At 41.2% G+C, this 24,812-nt stretch overlaps 1 protein-coding gene across 6 annotated transcripts in view; it reads left to right on the forward strand.

Annotated features, from left to right (window-relative positions):
- LOC134346920 (GRB10-interacting GYF protein 2-like) overlaps positions 1–24,812 on the forward strand; it is a 173,344-nt gene that overhangs the window by 111,351 nt on the left and 37,181 nt on the right. For all 6 annotated transcript variants that reach the window (XM_063048776.1, XM_063048771.1, XM_063048774.1 and 3 more), the window contains 11 exons: positions 1,766–1,923; positions 3,091–3,256; positions 4,710–4,876; positions 7,388–7,485; positions 11,041–11,148; positions 14,586–14,686; positions 15,210–15,298; positions 17,371–17,505; positions 18,367–18,510; positions 21,367–21,570; positions 23,204–23,290. In XM_063048776.1, the coding sequence (XP_062904846.1) occupies positions 1,766–1,923; positions 3,091–3,256; positions 4,710–4,876; positions 7,388–7,485; positions 11,041–11,148; positions 14,586–14,686; positions 15,210–15,298; positions 17,371–17,505; positions 18,367–18,510; positions 21,367–21,570; positions 23,204–23,290 (1,457 nt within the window). The remainder of the gene's footprint in view (positions 1–1,765; positions 1,924–3,090; positions 3,257–4,709; positions 4,877–7,387; positions 7,486–11,040; positions 11,149–14,585; positions 14,687–15,209; positions 15,299–17,370; positions 17,506–18,366; positions 18,511–21,366; positions 21,571–23,203; positions 23,291–24,812) is intronic.

Raw genomic sequence — 24,812 nt, forward strand, 5'->3', positions numbered from 1 at the left:
GACTGCACGGGTTTTCTCTGGGTGCTCTGGTTTCCTCTCACAGTCCAAAGATGTTCTGGTTGGTAGGTTAATTGGTCATTGGAAATAGTGCTGTGATTAGGATTAGGCTAGTGTTAAATTGGTGTATTGTTGGGCAGCATGGCTGCAAGGGCCTGTTCCTCTCCATATGTCTATAAACAAAATAAGTGAATGTAGAAATTGGAACTTGTGACTACATATCTCATCCACATGAATTTTGGTAATTACTGCTCCATATTTCAAATCGTACATCACCTGCAAGTCGAAATCATACAAAAATTGCAAGCCAATTCAGAGCGAAAGAATTACAAAAGGTTTCAGAACATTAAATGTGGTTGTGTGTGCACTTTTATAAACAATATCAAAGCTAAACCTTTACTTTCCATATTGATTCTTCTGTATATAGGGATAGCTTATAATTTCCCAGGGTGTTCTTGTATCAAGTAATGCATGGTGTAATATTTCTGTTCATGAGAAACTCAGGACATTTGCCTGATCTGGATATTTGGGGGACTGTCCTGAGTTGGATGGATTGGTTAGACAGTTATATTTTCACCAAGCCATCAGCATTTGGCCTCACCTCCCACTGTAGCACAGAAAAACTGGCTGCTCTGTTTCCTACAGTAATTGCAGAATATAAAGTGCTTTGAAATATTCAGAGATCACAAAAGTCATCTTCTAAATGTCAGACTTTTCCTTTCTGGAAGGGGCAGAAAGCGTTATCTAATACTACTAATAATCAGGGCTCTTAGAAACACTTTAGAAGTAGAAAGCAAGATTCATGCAACACATCCCAAAGCATTTTAGAGTTAATTAGGTACTTCAGAGACACAGTCACCATTGTAATGCAAAACAAACAAAATGCTGGAGGAACTCAGCAGGTCAGGCAGCATCTATGGAAATGAATAAACAGTCAATGCGTCGGCTGAGACCCTTCATCAGGACTATCGTATTGACTTGTTCTGGAGTGGGTTTACAGTCTAGGCTGTTCTGGCGGGAAAAAAAAACCCAGACAGAGGATCTTCTGGCTATAAAGTGCTTTTTTTGTTTCAATTTCTCAACAAAAAAAGGGTAATTTAATCTGAACAGTCATTAAAATGCAGCATGCAAGAAAAAGCATTTTAAAAGTAGGTGATTATTGGAGAGGATTTTCTTCTGTGGATGGAGAATCACAAGCTTCTGTCAAGCAGAAGAGAGCCATTGGATCTATTGTCATTGTGCTGGTGTATTCAAAGAACAGACAAATTTGTCTCCTGCTCCTGCAATTGCAGAAAGATTCGTGTACATAAAATTTTCAAGCAGTTACAGGGGCTGAGACTACATTAGCCCCTTTCTTTTCTTTAGATTGGGAGTGAATGATAAACAAGAGCTGGAAGTAAAAGCAGGGCATGTGAGTCATACACCTTATTTAGTTCAGTACTTGAAAGACTTCAGGTGCACACTGTTTATGACTGGTCTGATGAAATGCCCAAGCCAGAAATGTATTGACTCTTATTTCAGATAATGTGTCATTCCGGCATTTTTTAATACTTCCATCTCTGATTCATTTTTCCTTCAATTGGGATACTAACCTCAACAAGGAGATAAGGATGCACTTGAATTATTTAGAGTGAAGTGTGTGATGACTCTGACTCGTGCAACTCTGCTGGTATATTATTGAGCTGATGCTTGACTATATTTCTCGAGTTGCTTGGTCACAGTGATTATTGAAACTCTTGACCCATTATTCCTTTTTGCTTCCATGCAGAAGCTGTGAATTTGGGCCAGCCTGCTCAGCTGAGTCCAGCCACGGTCTCAACTTTATCATCCTCTTCACCTTCCTCTTCTCCTCCATATCCTGGCACTGCTGCTGAATTCATACCGGCAGATAATGACGACGATGAAGGGATGAAACGGTTTGAGCAGGTAGTGGTTGGAACGTTTGTATTCTATTGAGATAACTTTTCGCTGTGATTTTTATAAAAGCAGACCATAATCCATAAGCCTCTTGCTTTGGTTATGGTAACAGAATAAATAATGTGCAGCTACATATTGTACTTCCACCCTAATTGTTCGAAATTTCAGTCGTTCATTTTACTAAATATTAATGCTTCTATGGTTAACTTGATGTTATGTTGAGTCTTGTGTAATTCTTCTATGAGGTTGCATTGCTGCAAGTTTAATTTTGTAAGATGCTGGAAAGTTTTTAGTTTGTTTCTATACATTCCATATGCTTGATATCAGAAATGTACCTGCCTGCAGTATCATGAAAATATCAGAATTTTAAAGTAAATAGACAGTCTATAAGTAACATCTACATTTATAAAATAGTTGTGTTGAGTTGTTCTCCAATCTTCGCAAATTTCTTGCAAGTGTTTCGTCACCATATGAGGAGACCTCATCAGTGTGTTGTTAATTGGGGTGGCACAGTAGCGTAGTGGTTATTATGACGCTTTACAGTACCAGCAAAGCACATTCAGTCCCTGCCGTTGCTTGTATGGAGTTGGTAGGTTCTCTCCATGACTGTGTGGGTTTCCTCCCACAGTAGGTTAATTGGTCATTGTAAAATTGTCCTGTGATTAGACTGGCATTAAATTGGGGGATTGGTGGACGACACAGCTTGAAGGGTCGGAAGGGTCTATTCCGCGCTGTATCTTAATAAATAATTGTGGTGTGTCCTCTGAATGCTTGGCCTTTATATATTTATCAATCAGCTGATTATGGAAACTCAATTGTGATGTAAGGAGGAAATCTCATCCTTGTATCCAAGCATTCTGAGGGCACATAATTAACAGTGCACTGATGATGTCTCCTTGCATGGTGTCAAAACATTTGCAAGTAAATTTCCAAGATCGGAAAACATCTCAACCCAACCACTGACACCCGAACCATATATTTTCCAAATTGTTCATAAAATAACTAAATCTATGGCCCAATGGCTGAGAGTCTATGCCAGCCCATGGAAAAACTATCCAACTTATTCCCACTTCCTAGTTCTTGGTTTAAAGTATTGTAAGTAATGCCTTACTAAAATTGGTGCAGATTATCACATAATTAGTATTTCTATAATGTGTTGTTATTCTTCTGTGGTAGGAAGCTGAAAAAATGGTTGCATCGCTGCACGACAACTCACTAGACGATGAGCGGTTTGTCGAGATGATGCAAGATCAAAGAAGTCGAGCTGCTGCTGCCGCCTTGCCCCTCTCACATGAGGCAGCTATGAAGTGGTTCTACAAAGATCCACAAGGGGAGATTCAGGGTAAGCTGAACCCACAGCATTCAGATGTGTCTGGCTGCACATGTTAGGATTGGGTGGACCTAATTGGAAGCAAAATTTTAACTAATTGGTAACTAGAGTTGCAAAATCACAAGGGACAGTTGTGGAAATAAAGTTTAAGAATTATTTTGAAGTTGTTTTTGACAGAGTAGAATCATAAATTATTTTCATTGATTGACAGTCTAAAAATTAGAGCCAGACCCTTACTGAAGTTGAGATGTTGCAGCTGTAACTACAGTGACAGAAATAGTGAATTGCTTTCCTCGAAAGGCATTTGATGCCAGAAATAATCAATTTTAAACTGTAGTACAGATCTTTGCCAAAACCATTAAAGCAATGTGAAAGTGGATACAAGGAGTTGTACTGCAGATCAGCCATGGCAGATTTAAAGGCCTTAGATGGTGTTCTCCTGGCTCTGACCCATCTTTAACTTAAAGATTAGGACAGTACAGCATAGGAACAGGCCATTCAGCCCACAATGTTGTGCCAAATCAGCTAAAAAGCAGATCAAAAGCACCCAAACAATATTCCCTCCTATCCACACAATGTCCACATCTTTCCATCTTCCTTGCATCCATGTGCCTATCCAAACGTCTCCTAAAAGTCTACAATTTATTTTACCTCTACCAGGTAGTACATTCCAGACATCCACCACTGTGTTTAAAAAAAACACTTGCTCCTCGCATCCCCTTTGAATCTAACCCCTCCCACCTTCAATTTCTACCCTGTTTATGCCTCTCATAATCTTACAAATCTCTATCAGATCTCCCCTCAGCTTCCGGCACTCCAGAGAAAACCACCCACGTTTATCCAGCCTGTCGTGATAGCACATGCCCTCTAAACCAGGTGGCGTTATGGTAAATCTCTTCTGCACCCTCTCCAAAACCTCAACATTCTTCCTAAAGTGTGATGATGAGAACTGTATGCAAAACTCCAGATACGGCCCAGTCAGACTTTTATAAAGTTGACTGGCTTAATTGTAGTGTTGGATGTGCAAGAGCAAGAACTCTCAGGTGCCATTTCAAGCCTATGCGGAATGAGCTAATCTGGCCCAAGACAGCATAAAAAGGGAGTTGGGAGTGATCCATGGTTTTATTGCCATCCAGAATGTGGAAGTGCTGAGGAGAGTATAACTAGATTCTCCTTCCTTGGGATTCGCTGGAAGAGTAATCTGCCGTTACCATTCCACCCCATTCCCAAGCTCTGTATGATGAATGTTAATTGTAAATGCTCAGAGTTGGATTGGTACTTTAGTAATAGGTACAGGCAAAGGATTTCTTTGTATGATTGTACTTACTCTTGGTGTTGGGGTGTGAGGAAGGAGAATGAGGGCTACGAGTGTGTCTTTTTTTCTTGATTATTTGCATTTTACCAGTTAGCCAGAGACTGAAAATTGCTTAATACTACATAAATAAATAATTTCTCATTTTTTAAGGCCCATTTACAACGCAGGAAATGGCTGACTGGTTCCAAGCTGGATACTTTCCCATGTCCCTGCTGGTCAAACGGGGTTGTGATGAGGGTTTCCAGCCTCTGGGCGACGTGATAAAAATGTGGGGAAGAGTGCCTTTTGCTCCTGGACCCTCCCCGCCACCATTGCTGGTATGTAACCCAATCATTGTCCTCTAGGCATTGTTATTAGCTGGGTCTGATTCTGACACTTTGTTGCCATTCCTTATTTTGCCCTGCTTGCTAGCTGTTCCGTCCTGACACAGGCCCACACTTGAATATGTGGTTGGGATATACGTGCAGCCTAACCCAAATTCAGCAGATGGAGTCAGGGCACCTCAGGCACATAGAAACGAGTCTTGTGCTTTCTATGTGCTACATTGCTGTTAGGCTTGAAATATAGAAATTTGGTAACAAAGTGACATGATTTGTGCCAAAAGACCCTGAAATATAGACATTTTTAAGAGTTATTTTTATATATAACTAGGTATCATAGATTGTTTCCAATGAAGCAGGAATGTGGGCCAGCCTAGCAGCATTCCTGCTTTGTCTGTGCTCCTTGAGCAGAATACTTGGTGTTTTAGAATCAGAATAAGGTTTATTATCACTGGCATGTTTTGTGAAATTTGTTAACTTAGCAGCAGCAGTTCAATGTAGTACATAATATAGAAGAAGGAAAAATAGTAAGTAAATCAATTACAGTATACGTATATTGAATAGATTAAAAATCGTGCAAAAACAAATAATATATATTTTAAAAGTGAGGTGGTATTCACAGGTTCAGTGTCCATTTAGGAATCAGATGGCAAAGGGGAAGAAGCTGTTGCTGAATCGCTGAGTGTGTGTCTTCAGGCTTCTGTCCCTACTGTTAATCTGATCGTGTTTTGTTTGGATGGGTTTGGGATGAAGATTGCCCTTTCGTAGCGTATCCTGTTGAAGAAAAATGAGCAATTCTTTTTGTGTGTTTAAGTTATTAAAATACTGTTAAGTCCTAGAGTAATTCCACTTTTAGATTGGAGGAAATATTGCGCCTACTCTAAGTACTGAAGTCACAATGAACTGCAATGATTATAAAGGCTTGGCTTGCTGTAGTCATTATGTCTTACGATTTCTCAACAAGCTTTATTGATAAAGCAGACTGGAATGGATCATAAGGTTATTAAAGGCTATCAAAAACAAAGCAATTTGTACCAAAGTCTGTCTTATCCCTTCCAAGTTTTACAGGCAATGTGATAAAATGCTTGGAAGCAGATTCATATCTTTAATTCCTGTTAATTTTCAGCCTGTTTTCCCTTGCTGGATTTAATCAAAGTTCAGTTTTTCTTGACCTCTGCATTGATGCTCTCGGAGGCATTTGTGATATGAGCTGTCCTTCCATTTTGCCTGCATTATTAGTGAGTGCTTGCTCTTTGATCGATCCTCTTCCATAGTAGACTACCTGGTTCCTTCTCCATATCTGCAGTGTACTAAAGCATAATTATAGTTATCTAAATCCCTTAAACATTGCCTTTTAGTAATTTGACATTCTAAGTTGTTATTTGATTAATGCATTTTTCCCCACAAGGAGTTTAATTAAGGATAAGTTGTTTTGGGATCCTTGTCCACCCCTAATCGTTTGTCCCTTATTCTCTAAGTGACCAACCAAGAGAGTGAACTCATGGAATTGTGATAGCTTCACCTTCAGCAAGTAGGAAGTGCATGACAGTAGTATTGGATCTTTGTTTATTTTCTGATCTTTGGGATTCTTCTGGGAGTCAGGAATGATCAGTCTTAATTCTAACGATTGTTTATTTTAAAGTACAAACACACAAATACTAAGCAAACTAACTGAAGAGTTGAGAATACTAAGAGGTAAATGAATGGCAAAGAATATAGAGACAAAAAGAATAAAGGTGGCACCACTGAAAAATCCAAAAATCATTGAGATAAGGAAAATTCCTTAGATAGAAATAAACTAGTTAACAAGCGACATAATTAAGACAATTACATCGTGTGCTAATACTTAGCCAACGAAAAGGAGAAAAGTGATAAACCGTTAGTTTAGCTGCTATACCATTTTCTGTTGGTAATTGGGGATGAACCACATACTATGAAAAATACATGAGTTTGTTTTAAAAAGTACAAATCTTATAAAGTATTTTTTTAAAAAGTGGTTTCCAACTAAAATAAAGTGTTAACATGTGATTGGCCACATTGCTCCTGAGATTAAAATTAAAGCTCTTCCATGCTGTTCTATTTTAATTCAAAGAATGATTGCAAATGGAACCTGCTCCATACCTAGTAACTGGAATAAGGACATTGATTAGCTGACTATCACTGGGCAGCTTCCAAACTAGTGACCAAGGGAAATTTAGTCCTCTTTCCCTCCCTAATTAGGTTTCACATTGAGCTCTGTAGGTGAAATTCTGACTTTTTATAAAGTGTTTTTTTCAGAAGAATAAGTGTGTATTACTGTTAGCCATTTTTTTCATTTTATTTTTCTCCCTATCTGCATTTCACAGATGTCTCTCAAGATTAACCAGTGCAAATATTTGCCTGCGGTTAAAACCTAAACGTAAAGGTGACCGAGCAGTCTATTTGCAGAATTGGTTTTACAGAGTACGAGTTTATTTGAGAGTAAGAGAGGTCAGATTTTTTTTCAGATGGTTTGTTTGGATTTGATAGGGCGATATGGACCAAGGGAGATTGAAAAAACAGCGAGAGTTGGCAGCTGCCCTGTATCATCAGCTTCAGTACCAGCAGTTTCTACAGCTCATAAACAGGTAAAGAATGAAAATACTCGCTCTCCATGGACTACAAGGGGTTCAGAGACCAGCAGTGCTTATTATCTTGCACCTCTCCTCTGCCCTCCCTCCTACACTCCCCCCCCCCATTGCAAATCATGACCAAAGCACATTCCTTCCAACTCCTGTCATCAGTTTGAGGTGTTTTCTCCTTGAAGGTCAAATACTTGAAATGTGTAAACCAACCAATCAACCCAGAAGCATCTGGTATGTGATGTGCTAGATTCAATCAAGGCACACATTAGAGTCTGTCTTTTTCGTCTACTGTCTGTTTCCCCTTATCTACTTCTACCCAATCTTAGGTGATACCCTGTTTATGGGGCACATTAGATTCTTGGTCTCAGATGAATTTCTGACAGGTCCCTACAAAATAATGTGTGCTATTTTCTCAGCAGTGTGCTTTGTGTTATTGTCCTGCTGAAAGATGAACTTCCTCCCCAGTTTAAGCTCTCTGGCAGAGGCTGGCAGGTTTTTAATCCATGATCTCTCTATATTTAGCAGCATTCATCTCCCCATCAATCCTGACCAGATTTTCAGTCCCTGCTGCTGAAAAGCATTCCCATAGCATGATGCTACCTCCACCATATTTTACTCTATGGATAGTGTTACCTGGCTGATGTGCAGTATTAGATTTACACCACACATATCCCTTATAGTTGAGGCCAAAAAGTTCCACATTGGACTCTGATCAAAAGTTTCTCTGTCTCTGTGTGTGTGTGTGTCTCTCTCTCTCATATATATAGAGACACACACTCTCACACTCACACACACACACACACACACACACACTCTCTCTCACTTCTTAGTGATACTTTGCAAAGTCATTATGGGCAAGGACGAGGAAATCTGCAGATCCTGGAATTTCAAGCAACACACATAAAAATTGCTGGTGAACGCAGCAGGCCAGGCAGCATCTATAGGGAGAGGTACAGTTGACGTTTTGGGCCGAGACCCTTCATCAGGACTAACTGTTAGACTAAGTCAGGAGGTGGAAGGGATGGAGCTAAGAGCTGGAAAGTTGATTGGCAAAAGGGATATGAGAGGATCATGGGATGGATGGGAGGCCTAGGGAGGCGGGGCGGGGGAAGAAGCCCAGAGGATGGGCAAGGAGTATAGTGAGATGGACAGTGGGAGAAAAAGGAGAGAGAAAAAAAATGTAATAATAAAAGATAGATAACGGATGGGGTACGAAGGGGAGGTGGGGCATTAATGGAAGTTAGAGAAGTCAATGTTCATGCCATCAGGTTGGATGCTACCCAATTAGAATATAAGGGGTTGTTCCTCCAACCTGAGTGTGGCTTCTTTTTGACAGTAGAGGAGGCCATGGATAGACATATCAGAATGGGAATGGGACGTGGAATTAAAATGTGTGACCTCTGGGAGATCCTGCTTTCTCTGGCGGACAGAGCATAGCAGTTCAGTGAAATGATCTCCCAGTCTGCGTCGGGTCTCACCAATATATAGAAGGCCGCTTCGGGAGCACCGGACGCAGTATATCACCCCAGCCGACTCACAGGTGAAGTGTCGCCTCACCTGGAAGGACTGTCTGGGGCCCTGAATGGTGGTGAGGGAGGAAGTGTACGGGCATGTGTAGCACTTGTTCCGCTTACAAGGATAAGTACTGGGAGGGAAATCAGTGGGAAGGGATGGGGGAGGACGAAAGGACAAGGGAGTCGCATAGGGAGCAATCCCTGCGGAAAGCAGGGAGTGGGGGAGGGAAAGATATGTTTAGTGGTGGGATCCTGTTGGAGGTGGCGGAAGTTACGGAGAATAATATATTGGACCCGGAGGCTGGTGGGGTGGTAGGTATATGCAGTTTATTTAGCTGTATGTCTGGTGTAAATTTAATACTGCATATCAGCCAGTTAACACCATCCCCATTGTAGTAGCTGTGAGAGGTGAGGTGGTTCAAAGAGGGATGAATATTTCTGAACTGCTGACACTTCAATTTTTGAATTTTTAGTTTTTCATGCTTCAGTTTTCCCTGTTTTTTGGGCTCTTCTGTTGGGGGTGGGAGGAGCATGTCATTCACAAGTAAAAATTCTCAGTTAAATGAATCAAAATACCTGGTTGTAATACTCATTTATGTAAACAAAGGATTGGGGGCTGAATACTCTTACAAGGAATTGTATATAGTGGAGTATCCATTACCAAGATCAATGTTAACTCATTAAATATTTTGTAAGAGGTGGGAAAACCCGTGTGTTTGCAGTTAGATTATGAAAGCACTCAGTCCTCTTTTATTGTCATTTAGAAATGTATACATGCATTAAGAAATGATACAATGTTTCTCTGGAGTGATATCACAGAAAACAATCAACACACATCAAAGTTGCTGGTGAACGCAGCAGGCCAGGCAGCATCTATAGGAAGAGGCGCAGTCGACGTTTCAGGCCGAGACCCTTCGTCAGGACTAACTGAAGGAAGAGTGCACAGAAAACAAGACAGACCAAAGACTAACACTGACAGAACCACATAATTATAACATAAAGTTACAGCAGTGCAAAGCAATACCATAATTTGCTAAAGAACAGACCATGGGCACTGTATATAAAAAAAAAAGTCTCAAAGTCCTGAGTTGATTGATTCTGGAGTCCCCGATAGCAGGCGGCAAAAGGGAGAAACTCGGAGAACATAAACCTCCAGGCACCGTCAACTTGCTGATGCCTTGGAAGCAGCCGACCCCAGCCGACACTGAGTCCATCCGTCCGAAAACTCCGAGCTTCTGACCAGCCTCTCCGATACAGCTTCCCGAGCGCCATCCTCTGACGAGCGCCTTTGACCTCTCCCCGGCCGCTGAAACATGCAAAGCCGAGGATTTTGGGGCCTTCAGCTCTGGAGATTCCGGTACCACACAGTAGCAGCGTCAGCAAAGCAGGCATTTCAGAAGATTTCCAGATGTTCCGCTGTGCTCTCACGTCTGTCTCCATCAAATCAGAATTGCGCACGGTCCCCTACTTGACAGATAACAGACATCATTCACTGAAGGGCCGCGCACGCTGCTGTCGCGCCACCATCTTCTCCCCCCTCCTGGGGGTTAGCCTAGGTCCAACCCAGATTAATAAAATAATTGTCTCAGAGTGGAGTGCTTCTGTGAATGTTTGAATTAGATAAATTTGTTAAAATAACAGATGTTGATAGACCATTGTGTTTTTATAAGAAAGGATGGATGATTATTTTGCTATTTGGTTCCTTTATTGTTTCATATTCCCTGCATTGGCCTTGTTTGGTGGCCGTCTTTATTTGGCTAAGCCTAGGAATATTTTCATGCTGCTTTTGGATGTTTGTCTCATCAACCATTCTCAGCAATTGCATCTTGTTCCAAGTAGTCATGTACCTTGAATTGAGATTAATTGTACGCTTTGGCGTTTGGGCTATTTTTTTTTGATAGATTAAAGGGAATTTTACTCGTCAACCTAAAGTGATGTACTTGGCTATGTCGTTTTGGGTGATCCAGAAATGGTACCAAATTTCAAAGAGTGGAAGTATAAATGACAATTGAAGACAAAATTATAATTTCTCTTGTCTCTGTAGTCGGCAACAGCTCTTACAGTGTGCACTGCAGCAGAAGGCAAACATGACACCCCAACAGCAGCAACAACTTGTGCTGTTCCTGCAGCAGATCCAGAACCTCAAATCCAGGTGATGATGTTAATTCCTTTAAACATAAGTACACTGAGAAACAAATACAGTGGAACTACTGTCTTTCAAAAGTTAGTGTTGTCAGCTGATAAAAGTTAGCCAGTAAAAGTTAGTGTTGTCAGCTGATTCCAGTAAAATCAATAGATATGTCAGGAATTTGAATTTAATCCAGAGTTCTTCAACACGTGTTACCCTTTATTCATAAATGCAAGTGGAGTGGTTGTATCTTAAAAACACAGCAAGTGCTTGTCAGCAGGTCAGACAGCATCTTTCAACAATGGAGTCAATGACCTTTCATCAGAATCCCATTACTGTCTGTGAAGAGTTTGTATATTCTTCCTGTGACTGCATGGATTTTTTCCAGGTACTCTGGTTTCCTCCCACAGTCCGAAAATGTACTGGTTTATAGGTTAGTTGGTCATTGTAAATTATCCCGTGGTTAGGCTAGAGTTAAATCAGGTTGCTAGGCAAGACAGCAGGAAGGGCCAGAAGGACCTATTCCAACCAGTGCTTCAATTAAATATAAATAAACATTTTTTTAAAATTGTTCATATACTGCTTGACCAAATTATTTCCAGCTCTTTGTTTCTGTTTTCTGTACAATAATGTAGTTTAATTTACCATCTACTTTGTAATGGGCCAGGCATTTTTGATATTGTATTTTATTCCTCCTCCCTCCAGTCCCAATCCCACTGAAGGAGAGGTTGAGGGTATATGACCACATTCTGGCAGAGGCATCAGGCCCTTAAGCAAACAGAAAAATGGGACAAATGAGTATTTTCTCCTAATTTTGTGAAACCCTATTCGTGGTGGAATTTGCATGTACAAAACCATGACCTCCCATTAGGATAATAGTACTCTGCTGTGGTTGGAATTGAAGTGTTATTAAAAGAGAGAAAAATGCTGTAACTGATTAGTAGGTTATGCAGCACATATGGGGAAGGAAAAATGATCTTTCATGAGGAAGTTTGAAAGATGTTCTGGAAGGTCATCCACCTAAAATTCTCACAAACACAAGAAAATCTGCAGATACTGGAAATCCAAAGAAATACCCACAAAATGCTGGAGGAATTAAGCAGGCCAGGCAGTATCTATGGAAAAGAGTAAACAGTCAACATGTTGGGCTAAGACCCTTCAGGACTGGAAGGAAAGGGGAGAAGTCAGTCAGAAGGTTGGGGGGAACACACATCAAAGTTGCTGGTCCCGAGGGTCTTGGCCCGAAACGTCGACTGTACCTCTTCCTAGAGATGCTGCCTGGCCTGCTGCGTTCACCAGCAACTTTGATGTGTGTTGCTTGAATTTCCAGCATCTGCAGAATTCCTCGTGTAGAAGGTTGGTGGGGGCGGTGAAGCAATTACCGGCCACAATGAGGCCACACTTAGGATGGAGGAGCAATACTGTATCTTTCATCTTGGTAGCCTCCAACCTTATGGCATGAACATCTATTTCACTAACTTCAGGTAATTGCCCCCACCCTCAGCTTGTCTCCTTACCTGCCCATCATCTCCCTCTGGTGCCCCTGCCCCTTCCCTTTCTTCCATGGTCTCCTATCCTCTCCTGTCAGCTTCCCCCTCCTCCAGTCCTTTATCTCTCTCACTAATCAACTTCCCAGCTCTTTATTTCACCTCTCCCCCTCCCGTTTTCACCTACCACCTTGCACTTCTTCCTTCCCTCCCCTCCCCCCCCTTACCTTACTCTGACTTTACCCCTTCCTTTCCAGTCCTGATGAAGGGTCTCGACCCGAAATGACTCCCGTAGATGCTAACTGGCCTGCTGAATTCCTCCAGCATTTTGTGTGTGTGTGTTATCTAAAATTCTCATTTTATTTCTCATTCATAGGTTCTGCACAAAACATGCACCATCTGTAGATAGAAATAAAGTTCCAAGTTGATGATCTTTTTGAAAATCTTTCACAGAATCTTGCCTCTATATGTCTGCGTGTTCTTCAAGGCTACTACTTCTCAGAACTTAAAGTCAATGGTGATTTAGTCAAAGAAAAATTGAGTTAGAAACTCTCCACTAGACGAGGCTAGGACTAGGATGTGGCCTACAATCAGTCTAGGGCTTCAGAAATTATGTGAGGAAACATTCTTTCAGAGAAGGTGGTTGGAAATTTGGAACATTTTCAGAACTGGTATTTTATGTTAAGAGGTGTTTGTTGTTTTTGCTGCCTTGTCAACTAAGTAGTTCCAACATTTTTAACCAGCTTTCGAGTAATATGGGGAAATGGGTGTGTAGAATTGGATCACAGACCTTGAACTAAATATCCCACTTCTGTCCATGTCTGTCATGTCAATGTACAAAAGGAAATGAATGGATAGATACAGAAGTCTATTGACTTCTGGGACAACAAAAATCAGACTTTGATTATCCACCGCCTGTGCTGTTAGCCACAATTCCACAAATTTAAATAGCTTTTTCTTCAGATCCTATTGCGGTGTATTTCTTATATAAGGATTCATTCATTGTGTGTTACAGCTATATTTGTATAGACTTTTGGTCATTCTTAGCGTACATGATAAATTTTTCCTGAAGTTGAAACCAAGAATGAATGACCTTTTAAATGTTGCTTTGATGTACTGCTAAGACCATCCATGGTCTCGGTATTTGAATTTAAAACATTTAATCCATCACATTTATGCTGGTCCACTTTTCCCTGTAACCAGTTCTTCCCATGTTTCCGTAAACTCCCCACAGTTACTTTCACTCACCCTCACTAGGCATAGTTTATATCAACTTTTTAACCTATCAGCCTACATGTTGGAGGTAAGCAGGAGTGTCCAGAAGCCCACACAGTTACGGAGAAGATGTAAATTTTATGTGGATGGACATCCAGTTCACTGGAAATTTGAGGCCGTAGTTCTGCTGGAATGAAGCTGGCAACATCTTGTAGTTTACAAGAATTCCTGACAAAGGGCACAGTTGTAAAGGAGAAGCTGGGAAGTCATATTGTTAGTTGTCAACTATAGTTTCTGGTAGAAAAATAATTTCCATTTGGTTAATGCTGTACCAGCAATGAGAGAGGGAATTTACATTAATATAAGCAAATTTTAACATTTTATCTATCTTGTTGTAAGATTTCTGCTGTTGGGCCTTGTGTGGGCGAGCCCAATAGAATTAATGGGAAGCTTGAATAGCTTCCCAGTAAAGTGGAAGCTCTTAGTCTCCCAAGCAGGTTGCTGATTTGAGCTGGCTCCTGAGGGATGGCGAAATATGATCCCAGATTTCAGTTGATGATAAAAACCATTTAGTGCTTTCATTCACCATAAAGATCAGTTCAGATTATTTAGCTTTCAGTTCGGCTTTAGAACTGTTTGCAATAAACATATTTCTTGTTACTGTTTGGTACCTTGTTTTATATAGTGACTTCCCTCCCACCCTTACACAAAAAGTAGAAATCACTGAAGATCTTTCCCCCACAACTTTTGTCCCCTCAGGTGTGCAGAACAAAATTTGATTCCTCCTATCAACAGATCTGTGTCAGTTCCCGAAACTGGGTCCCTCTGGGACCTTCCAACCTCTGCTTCACAGCCCTCAGGTGAGGACCCACTTTTAATGCTTAGTGGTTCAGGTAGCAATTGCTCCAGATTGCTGTGGCCTAAACTGAAAAGAAGCAATGTAATAAGTGATGTTGTAGACTGGTTTGGATGAGTATATGTATATTGGATAGTGAAGTTGTGCAGTGATGTTTTGTAAAGTTCATTCTCTCTTTCTTCTGAAGCTTTCTCTTGCTATCCTTGTTGTCTGACAGACAGTTTTCATGCATTGACAGCCCCTCCATGAAAGGGCTTACTGCATTTGTCTTTTATTTCCATTTTCAATAATCCAAAACATTTTTGTGTTACTGTATCTTTTAGAGGTTGCTTCCTAGAGCAGTCAGTTACAACTGCAATTTGATCTATAAATCCTACTGTGTTCACAACAGTGGCTGTTTCAGGATGCATGCCAGTGATGGTTCAAGAGAAAAGCTTTGCTACTGCATGAATCACTGTAATAGTTCATTTAATGTGTGCTCTTTAGTTGATGATTTTCTCTAAAACGTGTGCCTTTTCTGTTTGTAGGCTGTGAAGCAGGTAGTTTGTGGGATTCAGCATCTCAGGGTCCACTACTGGAACAAATTCAAAAGCTGGAGCGAGAGAAGGCTACAAAAGTAAGACCATTTTATTTTATTGATAATTTTATGATACTGTTCACCAACTTTTCATAGTGCTTCACAGTAGGAGTTGCATGAATTTCTACTAATGGTAGGTTTTCCCAGTGGGATTCCTGGACTGTCATTTCCCCAGGGATTTACAAGCATTCCTATTTCATGGATGATGGTCCATCATGTCCTCAAGTTCCTCAGGCTCAAGTCCCTATTATTTATGGGTTATTTAATAAATCAGATGTTGTCATCTCAAAAGATTGAGTGTTCCAGATCTTGATGAGATCTAGTGTGAAAACAATGCTGCTGTGTTCAGATATTTCAGTGATTTTAAACCTGTAACCTCTGGTTGTTGAACACTTGAATGAAAAAGCAGTATGACTAGGGCATGCTGGGTAATGAATAGCTAACTGTGTGGTGGCCACTTAAGGGAGCAACAGCTACACTGGTCAACATTGGAGACTGGGGTAGGACATGGGATCTTGTTGGCTGTGATGGTTAATTGCTACCTTAACAGTTGAACTAAATCCGTATGAATATATTTATCACTTTTACAAAAAAAAATTGTCAGTAAAATTTTAATTTTATAAACTTACATCAGGTGAATGTGTACCAGAAATCAGATGCTTCAATTTGAAGTGCAGGTAAGGGAAGGACATCCAAGTACATTGATTAATTATCCAACTTACAGGCTCAAAGACATCTCTTTTTGCCCCCAGCATCCCCTGCCCCCTTTCTGATATCATATCTCTAATGACAGGTAAAGGCAATTGGGCCTGTTGGGGTATATTCAGGAATTATGCATTATAGTAAATATTAATCTCAACAGCAATCAGTCTTCACATCTAATTGTAGATTGAGTTCAAAATGCAGCTCAGAACAATGGTGTTCTTGGAGCTCCAGACTGGGTTTGATTGAAAAGCAAGAAATATCATTGACCTGAGACATCTGTATCTGCGTGAATTCAGCCCAGAGATAAAGATGATTAGCATTCATTTTGGGCATCTGGCATGTTAGTGTGAAGATCTAGGTGTTTGAAAATAATGTAATTCAACGAAAGCATTGTCGATACATTCTAACTATAGAATTGTCCTGTTACCTTTTGATCTTTAGCATATAAAAATGTCCTGTAAAATAAAGACTTCTATATCATCAGCTTCAGTGTCTCCCAGTGACCAATCACAATCACAACAAGGCCTAGTAGGTCTCAGAACAATTCCATTAGTCCTATTCCCTCAGTTGTTTCCCTGTAACTTATTTTTTCCTCACACGACCATCAACTCTACCCTGATTCTTCAACCTTCCTCCCATTCTCCAAGGGAAATTTACAGTAGACAATTGATCTAGCAGCACATCAGTGAACTTGGGCAGTTAGGGGAGAGGGGGAAACCTGCACAGTCACAAGGAGGACATGTCAACTCCACTCAGACAACTCCTGAGGTTAGCATTAAACCTGAGATTGGAGCTGTGAAGCAGCATTGCTGAACTGTCATGCATATACTTAATCACTGCATTTTACAGCAGACTGTTTTCTCTCTGGCTCCCATTCTCTCTAAGGCGGGCATCATTCAGTGACACGTCAAAGATCATTGATGCTCTGGCTGTACTAGAATTGTGCTCTTGTCTTCACTTTGCCAAAGCGTAGGATTTTTAGTTGTAGTCCCATGTTGTGTAAAATAGACCACAGAGAGCAAAAGTACCTTGCTTATCCCACTTTTTTTTTTGAGGTATGTGCAGTTTTCAGAGGTAGAAACATAAACATAAGTGATTCTGCTGATTCTAGAAATCCAAATCAATACACACAAAATGTTTGTTCAGTCCTGGTGAAGGGTCTCTGCCTGGAATGTCAACTATTTATTTCCCTCCACAGATGTTACCCAATCCATTGAGTTCCTCCAACATTTATGAGAGGTAAAACATGCAAGTTTGATGTCAAATCTGAAAGGTGCTTTAGATCTGGGTGGCCTCCATTGCTGTGTTTTTATATCCTTGTGAGATGACTGGCTGTGGGCTCTGGGAATGGTGTAATAAACTAAGATGCTCCTCAGGTAGTCTCAGGTAATTTGTTGTTCGCTCAGCTGAAGCAGGAGCGAAGAGACGTGGAGCTAAGGAACAAAAGGGAAGAGGATGACAGAAAGCGACAGGATGAAATCCGATGGCAAGAGGAAGAACGCAAACGTAGGGATGAAGATGAGCTGACAAGGAGGAAACAGGTAAAATATCAGTGTAGTTCATCATTGTCTACTCTGACCCTGTGTTCTTCACCCAGATTTCTTTTCATCAGTTAATTAGATTCCATCTTACATGGTCGCAAATTCTAATGGTGATTGGAAATATTATTGAAAGAAAAACATACCTTGGGGATTAAAAAGATGTAAGACCTTTTAGTTAGACTTTGGTGTTCTGCCTATATGACTGCAGTCTTTGAGCTGATTCCACTCTTGCAATGATGCTCAAGGATTGAAGTCCCAAAATACTCGGGAGGCAAAATGCCACAGGATTTCTAAAATGCAGCATGTCCTCACGGAACAGGCCAAAATAATATCAATGGGCTATTTGATAAAGTTGAGCAGTCTGGTCCCAGGATGCTGGTAAAAGACTGGCAGTAAAATTGCAAATCTGGTTGATGTGTAATTTGGAGAGGAGCTTTCTGGTAGTGCTTCCACTGCATTTGTAGAGACGGTCTGGCAGTGCTCATTAGACGGCTGTACATGGCTTAAGCAATACTAAAGTGAACTTGTCAGGTTTCTGTGATGCATCGTGTAAGTGGCATCACATAGTAAGCTACTTTTCCCCACCAGAAATTCGAGTCAGTACATCTCATTTCATTTGTGGTCAGTACTGTTGCTGGATTTATGGTTTAGTTAAGTATTTCACCACAGTCTAACCTCACTCCCCAAGTTTCCTTGTGAATCTGTCACTTTATTGATTGGCTTTGTTTGTACCAAGGCTTTACTATACAGCATGTAAGTTATAGTAACAGTTAATATGCTTGTTGTTTGATTTCTCATCTGAAGGTCAAGCTTCCATACTGTGTTCTCCAGCTTGAAATAACATGCTCTGTTTTCTTCCAGGAAGAGGTGGTCCGATTTCAAAGGGAACAGCAAGAGGAAGCTGCCCGGCGCCAAAGAGAGGAAGAGGATCGAAGACAAGAGGAGGCCCTGAGGAGACGCGATGAGGAGGAAAGGCGGCAGATGGAGGACATTCTCCGAAAACAGGTAACTTAGATCATTCAGATCTGACCATTTACTCTGTGGCTCTTAGTTTGTAAAATAATTTATATATTTACTTTTACAAGGAAGTTTGTAACTGTTCTCATTGTATAATAATCCTGAGCAGTTTTTGATGCAATGTTGTGTGTCTGTTTCTCTAGAGCACGGGTTCTCAATCTTTTTATGCTGTGCACCCTACCATACCGAGGGGTTCCGTGGACCCCAGGTTGGGGCCCCTGCTCTGGAGCTTCCCCTATTTTCACACTGTCTCCAGTTTCCCATCCTCTGCATTTCCACGCAGTTTATTGAGGTGAATTAATGGTATAATTGTACCACTATTTCATACTGTTTTTAAGACTACACTAGCTATAATATCAAATGCACAATTGAATTTTGTAAACCTTGGGTCTTTTGCCAATAATATTGGATCTGTGACTCCTGTTGGGTTGATTTACAAACTGGAGGAAATGGTGGTGGTATAATGGTTAAATTACTGAACAAGCAATCCAAAAGCTTGGACTAACTTTCCTGTCTGTAAACCATAAAGTAACGTATCATCACTCTTTTCTGTGGCCAAACGAATTTTGGATTTGGTTTGCCAACTTTAAAGAATTCCATGCCCTAACCTTTAGAATCAGTCTCCCATGTGGTTCTAACCTACTGCCCTGCCCTGAATACATGTAGCTATCTCTTCAAAGAATTAAATCAAGTTGGTCGAAGAGAATCTGCCTTTGACAAGGCCAGTTTGGCTGTTTGATATTAGTCCTTGCAAGATTAAAGTGATCAATATGCTATAAACTCTTTCCAGTATCTTCCTACTACTAATGCTAGACTAACAGGTTTCCCTTTCAAAATGTGAGCCATATTTACCATCCTGCAGTCATCTGCTACCTTACTGTGTCCAGTTAAGATTTTAAAATTTCTGCCAAAACCCCAATAATTTCGTTCCTTGCATCCTGAGACACGTCCAATGTAGTCTTGGGGATTTATCCACTTTTAAGCATACCAAGTCACCGAGAATCTCCTTTATTTATGGAAACCTGCTTTAGATTTTCCACTGAATTTTCGATTACTAAGTCTGTTTTCTTTGTGAATACTGACTTGGAGATGGGCACTTGTCCTAAATGAATACACCAAGCAGAAAACCTTGAGGTTTACCTTAATTTAGCCTGCTGTTTTTTTCCTGTACCTCCCATAGCCTTTGTAATTTCCCTTTTTTATGTGTAATAAGCCTTCCTCACCGTTACTTCCATAACCCTCCCTTTATCCCTTGATGTTCAGTGTTCCCTATTCTTATTATTTATTGTTTACTCTTATAGAAATGTGATGTCCATGAACTCTTACTATTTCTCATTTAAATACTTCCAACTGTGTGCAACTAGATGCTCCTAATCTATGTTTGCCAGGTCCTTGCCTATAGTAATAACATTGCCTTTCCCTAATTTAAGACCTTTCATTATTGGTTCATCTCTATCGTCTTCCATAACTAGTAAAAGTGGTTACTGGTTTCAAAATGTTCCCCCCGCAAACACTACCTCCACTTATCCACCCAAAATTCCCTACGATAAGACCCAGTGATGCTCATTCAATTGTTCGTGTATTTATATAAGATCAAAAAGTTTTTCTTTATATGCCTCAATGTTTGTTCCCCCTGAGCTGTAACACTATTGTAACCCCAGTTAATATTTGGGAAATTGAACCCCAGCAGTTCAGTAACCTTATTGTTTTTTTCATCTCTCTGGTATCTGCCTACACATCTTCTGTTGACTGTTGGGAAGTTTGTAATCCACCCACAACAGTGACAACACCCACTTAGTTTCTTGTCTTTACCACCATAGCACTGATTGCAGAGCCTTCTAACGTGAGGTTATGTAAGATTTGATTCACTATTCTTCCCCACCCCCACCCACTTCTCAGCAGAAAATATCTACCCTGGGATATTGAGTTGCTAGTCCTGCCCATCCTTTAATTATGTATCAGTGTTTGCAATGATATCTTGGACCCCTGTGTTCACCTACTAGTTGTTATAGGCATTGCATTAAAATAGATTTGATTGAGAATTTGGAACTGAAACCATTGGGTTTGATTTGAGGCAAATGGTGCATTTCACTGTATGTTTTGAGGTACATGTGACAACTAAAACTAACATTTAATCTTTAAATCTGTAACTTCCAGCTAAGTAGTTTGACTGGTCTACATCATGGATTGGCTAAATTTTTACAGAGAAAAGACTGATGCTGTAACTAAAGCAAAAAGAAAAAAGCTAGAGGAACTCGAGTTCAGACAATGTCTGTCAGCTCGGGGGGTCAGGCACTGTTAAGAACTATTATTTCAGTTTAGAGGGAAGATATCTTGGGTTTCTCAATCTTTACTATATGGGTAGAGATTAGATTTTTTTGTGAAAGTAAGTACTTCTATACTTGTACTGCTGTATTGTGTTTTATGCTCATATTCCACATTTTCAGCATGATGTGAGATGTTGGAATAGTTTCCCAAACCTCATTAATTGCTGCTACTCATCTCAAAATGATGAATGACTTGGTGCTGTTTGAGTTTCCATCTGCTCCTGAAAAGGGTTGTTGATGTGAAGATGAGAGTTTATTTCACAGACGGGATTGTACACCATACAAGCAAAATCGTAGGGTAAACATTTGCTTCAGGTATTGAACCCCTTTTAGTTCCTCCCGACCTGCTGAAAAATTACAACTTGCAGCAGAAAAACTGCCAGTTCAGTCCAGTCGAATTGTGCTATTTTTCATGCTTGTCGTAAGCAGCTTCATACCTAAATGCTGTTGACCTGCGCATGTGTGTGTATTCTCCTTGACAACATCCAAACCGCTCACCTCCCTGATGTCCTTGCAGGAGAAGGATCGGCGATGGATGGAGGAAGAGGAAAGCAGGCGCCAGCTGGAGGAAGAGGCCAGGCGCAGGCTTGCTGAGGAGGAGGAGCGGAAGCGCAAAGAGATGGACCTGCAGCTTCAGCGGCAGCAGGAAATGCTGAGGCACAGGCAGCAGCAGCAGGAGGCACTGAGGCGCTTGCAGCAGCAACAGTTGGCACATATAAAGGTAGCGTTGATGTGTTTTCATCTAGGTTGTTCTAGAGTAATTTCTATAGCTGGTGATTTAGCTTGTTTGGTGAATGCAAGTTTGATTGCAACAATTAAGAGTACGGATGGGAGGAGTTGGTCAGGTATGGGTCAATGGGACTCGCAGTTCAGCACAGACTGGATGGATGGCCTGTTTCTGTGCTGAACTTTCTAAGTTTATTAGATTTCCAATTGAGTTTAAGTACAGCATCATAGATTCCTGGGCTGGTGTCCAGACTGTTGGTTTGATTCCAGTCTACAACAGCTTGTAGATTTGTTCTGTTATTAAATTAAAAATGCCGCATCAGTAATAACCCACCTAGGTTACTGGCATCCTTTACGGGAAGGATGTTTGGTCTGAGTTGTGCAACATTCCATTTCGGGAGCACTGAAAGAAGAACAAGCAAATGAAGCCCACATCCCATGAATTAATAAAAAATTGAATTTGACTCGTCCCACCCTAATGGAGATGAATCTCCACCTTTATGCGTGTTCCTTGGCAGAGGTGCTGTTAAAAATATATTGCTGAACCTCCATTTGTAGGTTTGCTTTCAGAGTTGATGTGGGGCTTTCTCTACAGGCCTGTGGGTGTCCAGTTAACTTAGAACAAAAGAAAGTCTTGCTGTTCAAAGTCTTTTTGTGATTCTTTCTTCCTCCCAATCTCTCCCACCTCTTCCAGCTGGCTACCCTCTTTCCTGGTAACCGTCTTTACAGTTGTGAGAACCCTTGGTCATGACTGTTAGAGGTGACTGGTGATATTTGCTGGATACCTTCTTTTGAACCTCCTTGTGTTGTTTGATGTTAAGGCAACAGCATAGTACCTGAAACTATTAAAAAACTATGACAAGAGATATGCTGTGCAAAAACAGGCCCTTTGGTCAATCAAGTCTGAATTGACCATCAAATCACCCATTTAGATTAATCTCAACATTTTTCTCTCTACTTTATCACCAAGCTCCTCCCTGGAGTCTGGATTGAACTCATTTTCTTGGTACTCTTAAGGTTGTTGCTATACTGGCTGTGCCATCACACCACTGATCTAGACATTGAATCAGACTCTGGTGGTTTGAAATCCCCAGCTTGTCACTGTTTCCTTTCTTCGTCTTTTGCACACAGTGCAGGTGTTCTAAATTGTCTAATTGTTGGGCTCGGTAATGTACCTCCACCTCTCTGATACTTATTGCAATAGGGCCCATCAGAAATGCTAACCTGTCCAGTGTATCATTTCGGTGGTCTGCAGATTTAAGTGAGGTGATGATATGAAGCAGCACTAGGGGCAATTCTCTGACTAAGCCCCATAGGATAGTGACATATCAAAAACTGCAATCTGTGGTAGATGCTTGGCTGTGGTTGAATGTGGAAGACCTCTTCCTCCTGGTTTAAAAATGAGGGAGAATAAGATTGGGGGTATCAATAAGGTTGGGGGTTCATGTTAAATCCAGAAAGAAATTGGGCGAAATTTCTTTGAGAGTTTTTAATGACGACAGAGGGATATGTTGGGGGTGGAAAGGAAAGTAGGAGAAAAAGCTATTAGTGCCAACATAGAATGGTTGAAATGAATGGCTGTGGTTCTTGGAAGTTGCAGAGCATAACTGAATTGTTTTTCTCATTAGATCCCTTCTTCCACTACATGGGGGCAGCAATCCAACTCGGTACCACCTCTTCAGAAGCTGGAGGAGGAGCGGCAACGCAGGGAGGAGGTAAGTTCGACTTTGGGTTTGTTAAACAAGAACGATATTTTCTTGTTGGTGTAAGATTGAAAGAGTATTGAGAAAATTTACAAGGATATTGCTGGGACTTGAGGACCAGAGTTATAAGGAAAGGTTAAATGGGTTAAGACTTTGTTCCTTGGAATGGAGAAGGTTGAAGGGGGATTTGATAGAAGAGTACAAAGTTATGAGGGGTGTAGATGGGTTAAATGCAAGCAGGTTCTTCCACTGAGGTTGGGTGGGGCTACAGCCAGAGGCATGGGTTAAGGGTGAAAGGTGTATAAGGGGAACATGATGGGAAACTTCTTCACTCAGAGGGTTGTGAGTGTGGAACAAGCTGCCAGCGTAAGTGGTGTACCTGAGCTCGATTTCAGCCTTTGGAAAACTTGGATAGATACATGAGCGATAGTGTTAAGGATGGCTACAGTCCTGGTGCAGGTTGATGGGAGTGTGGGCAGTTTAAATGGTTTGGCGTGGGCTAGATTGGCTGAATGGCCGTTTCTATACTGTACTTTTCTAAGACTCTACGTACCATTCCATCTTGAAAATCTGTCTGTGACACTGCCTCTTATGAACTGAGAATTGTATGGCATCAGTTCCAGTCAATCCTTAACATATCTGGTCCATGCATTTCATGTTGCATGTTGCAGTGTGAATAGTGTGATTAATTTTAATACCACTCAATTCTGTCCTGGCATAGATTATGTAAATAACAGTGCAGGATGAATATCCAGAGGAGACTTCTGTGTTGTGCCAAGTGAAATAAATTTTGGAGTGCTGTTAATCTCAATAAGGACCACTGTACCTTCTGATGGATTCCTTGTTTGTAATTGTTTATAAAATCCTGAATTTCAGCCTTCAAGAATGTTGTTTAATTTCCGTGACTTGGAAGTGATGTTCTTTGGTCGCTGGCTGCTTGACCATGGTTTTTGGTCGGGCACCGGACACTCGGAGAAATTCAGCGGAGGGGCGGTCGGCCAGGGATCAGGGTCGAGTGGTCGGTGACTTGGGCCGGCTCCCCCACCGGACTTAGTCTGGTGAGGAGGGTGTGAGGACACCCAGCAGGACTGGGAAAAAAAAACAAGATCTGACAAAGGGCAGATGAGCTCCTTGTGAGCCAATGGCCATCTTCCGTGGAAGAGATTAAAGCCTCATCACGTATCTACGAATTGTATGCTATGCACCTAGTTAGGAGAGATATGATGAACTTGGGCGCTGCACTGTGTGCCTGGACCGGCCCAAGGCCTCCACCTAAGGAAGGGCTGAGCTCGAAGAAGCGGCCACGGCTGGAGGCCGACACGGCCTCCGGCTCAAGTTCGGGGGGGGCGGGGGGGGTGGCACCAAGGCGGCCAGCGAGAACAAACTGGAGGGGAGGCTGTACTTGGTGCTATCGCAAGATCGAAGAAGATGGAGGTGCGTAGCCACCAACCCTGGATTCGGGATGGTACCCACTGACCGAGGGTACTTCAGATATTGTGAAGCTTGGCACTGTGGCCCTTTGAATTATTCCATT

This window comes from Mobula hypostoma, chromosome 5 (genome assembly GCF_963921235.1).
Source record: "Mobula hypostoma chromosome 5, sMobHyp1.1, whole genome shotgun sequence".
NCBI classification, from domain to species: Eukaryota; Metazoa; Chordata; class Chondrichthyes; order Myliobatiformes; family Myliobatidae; genus Mobula; species Mobula hypostoma.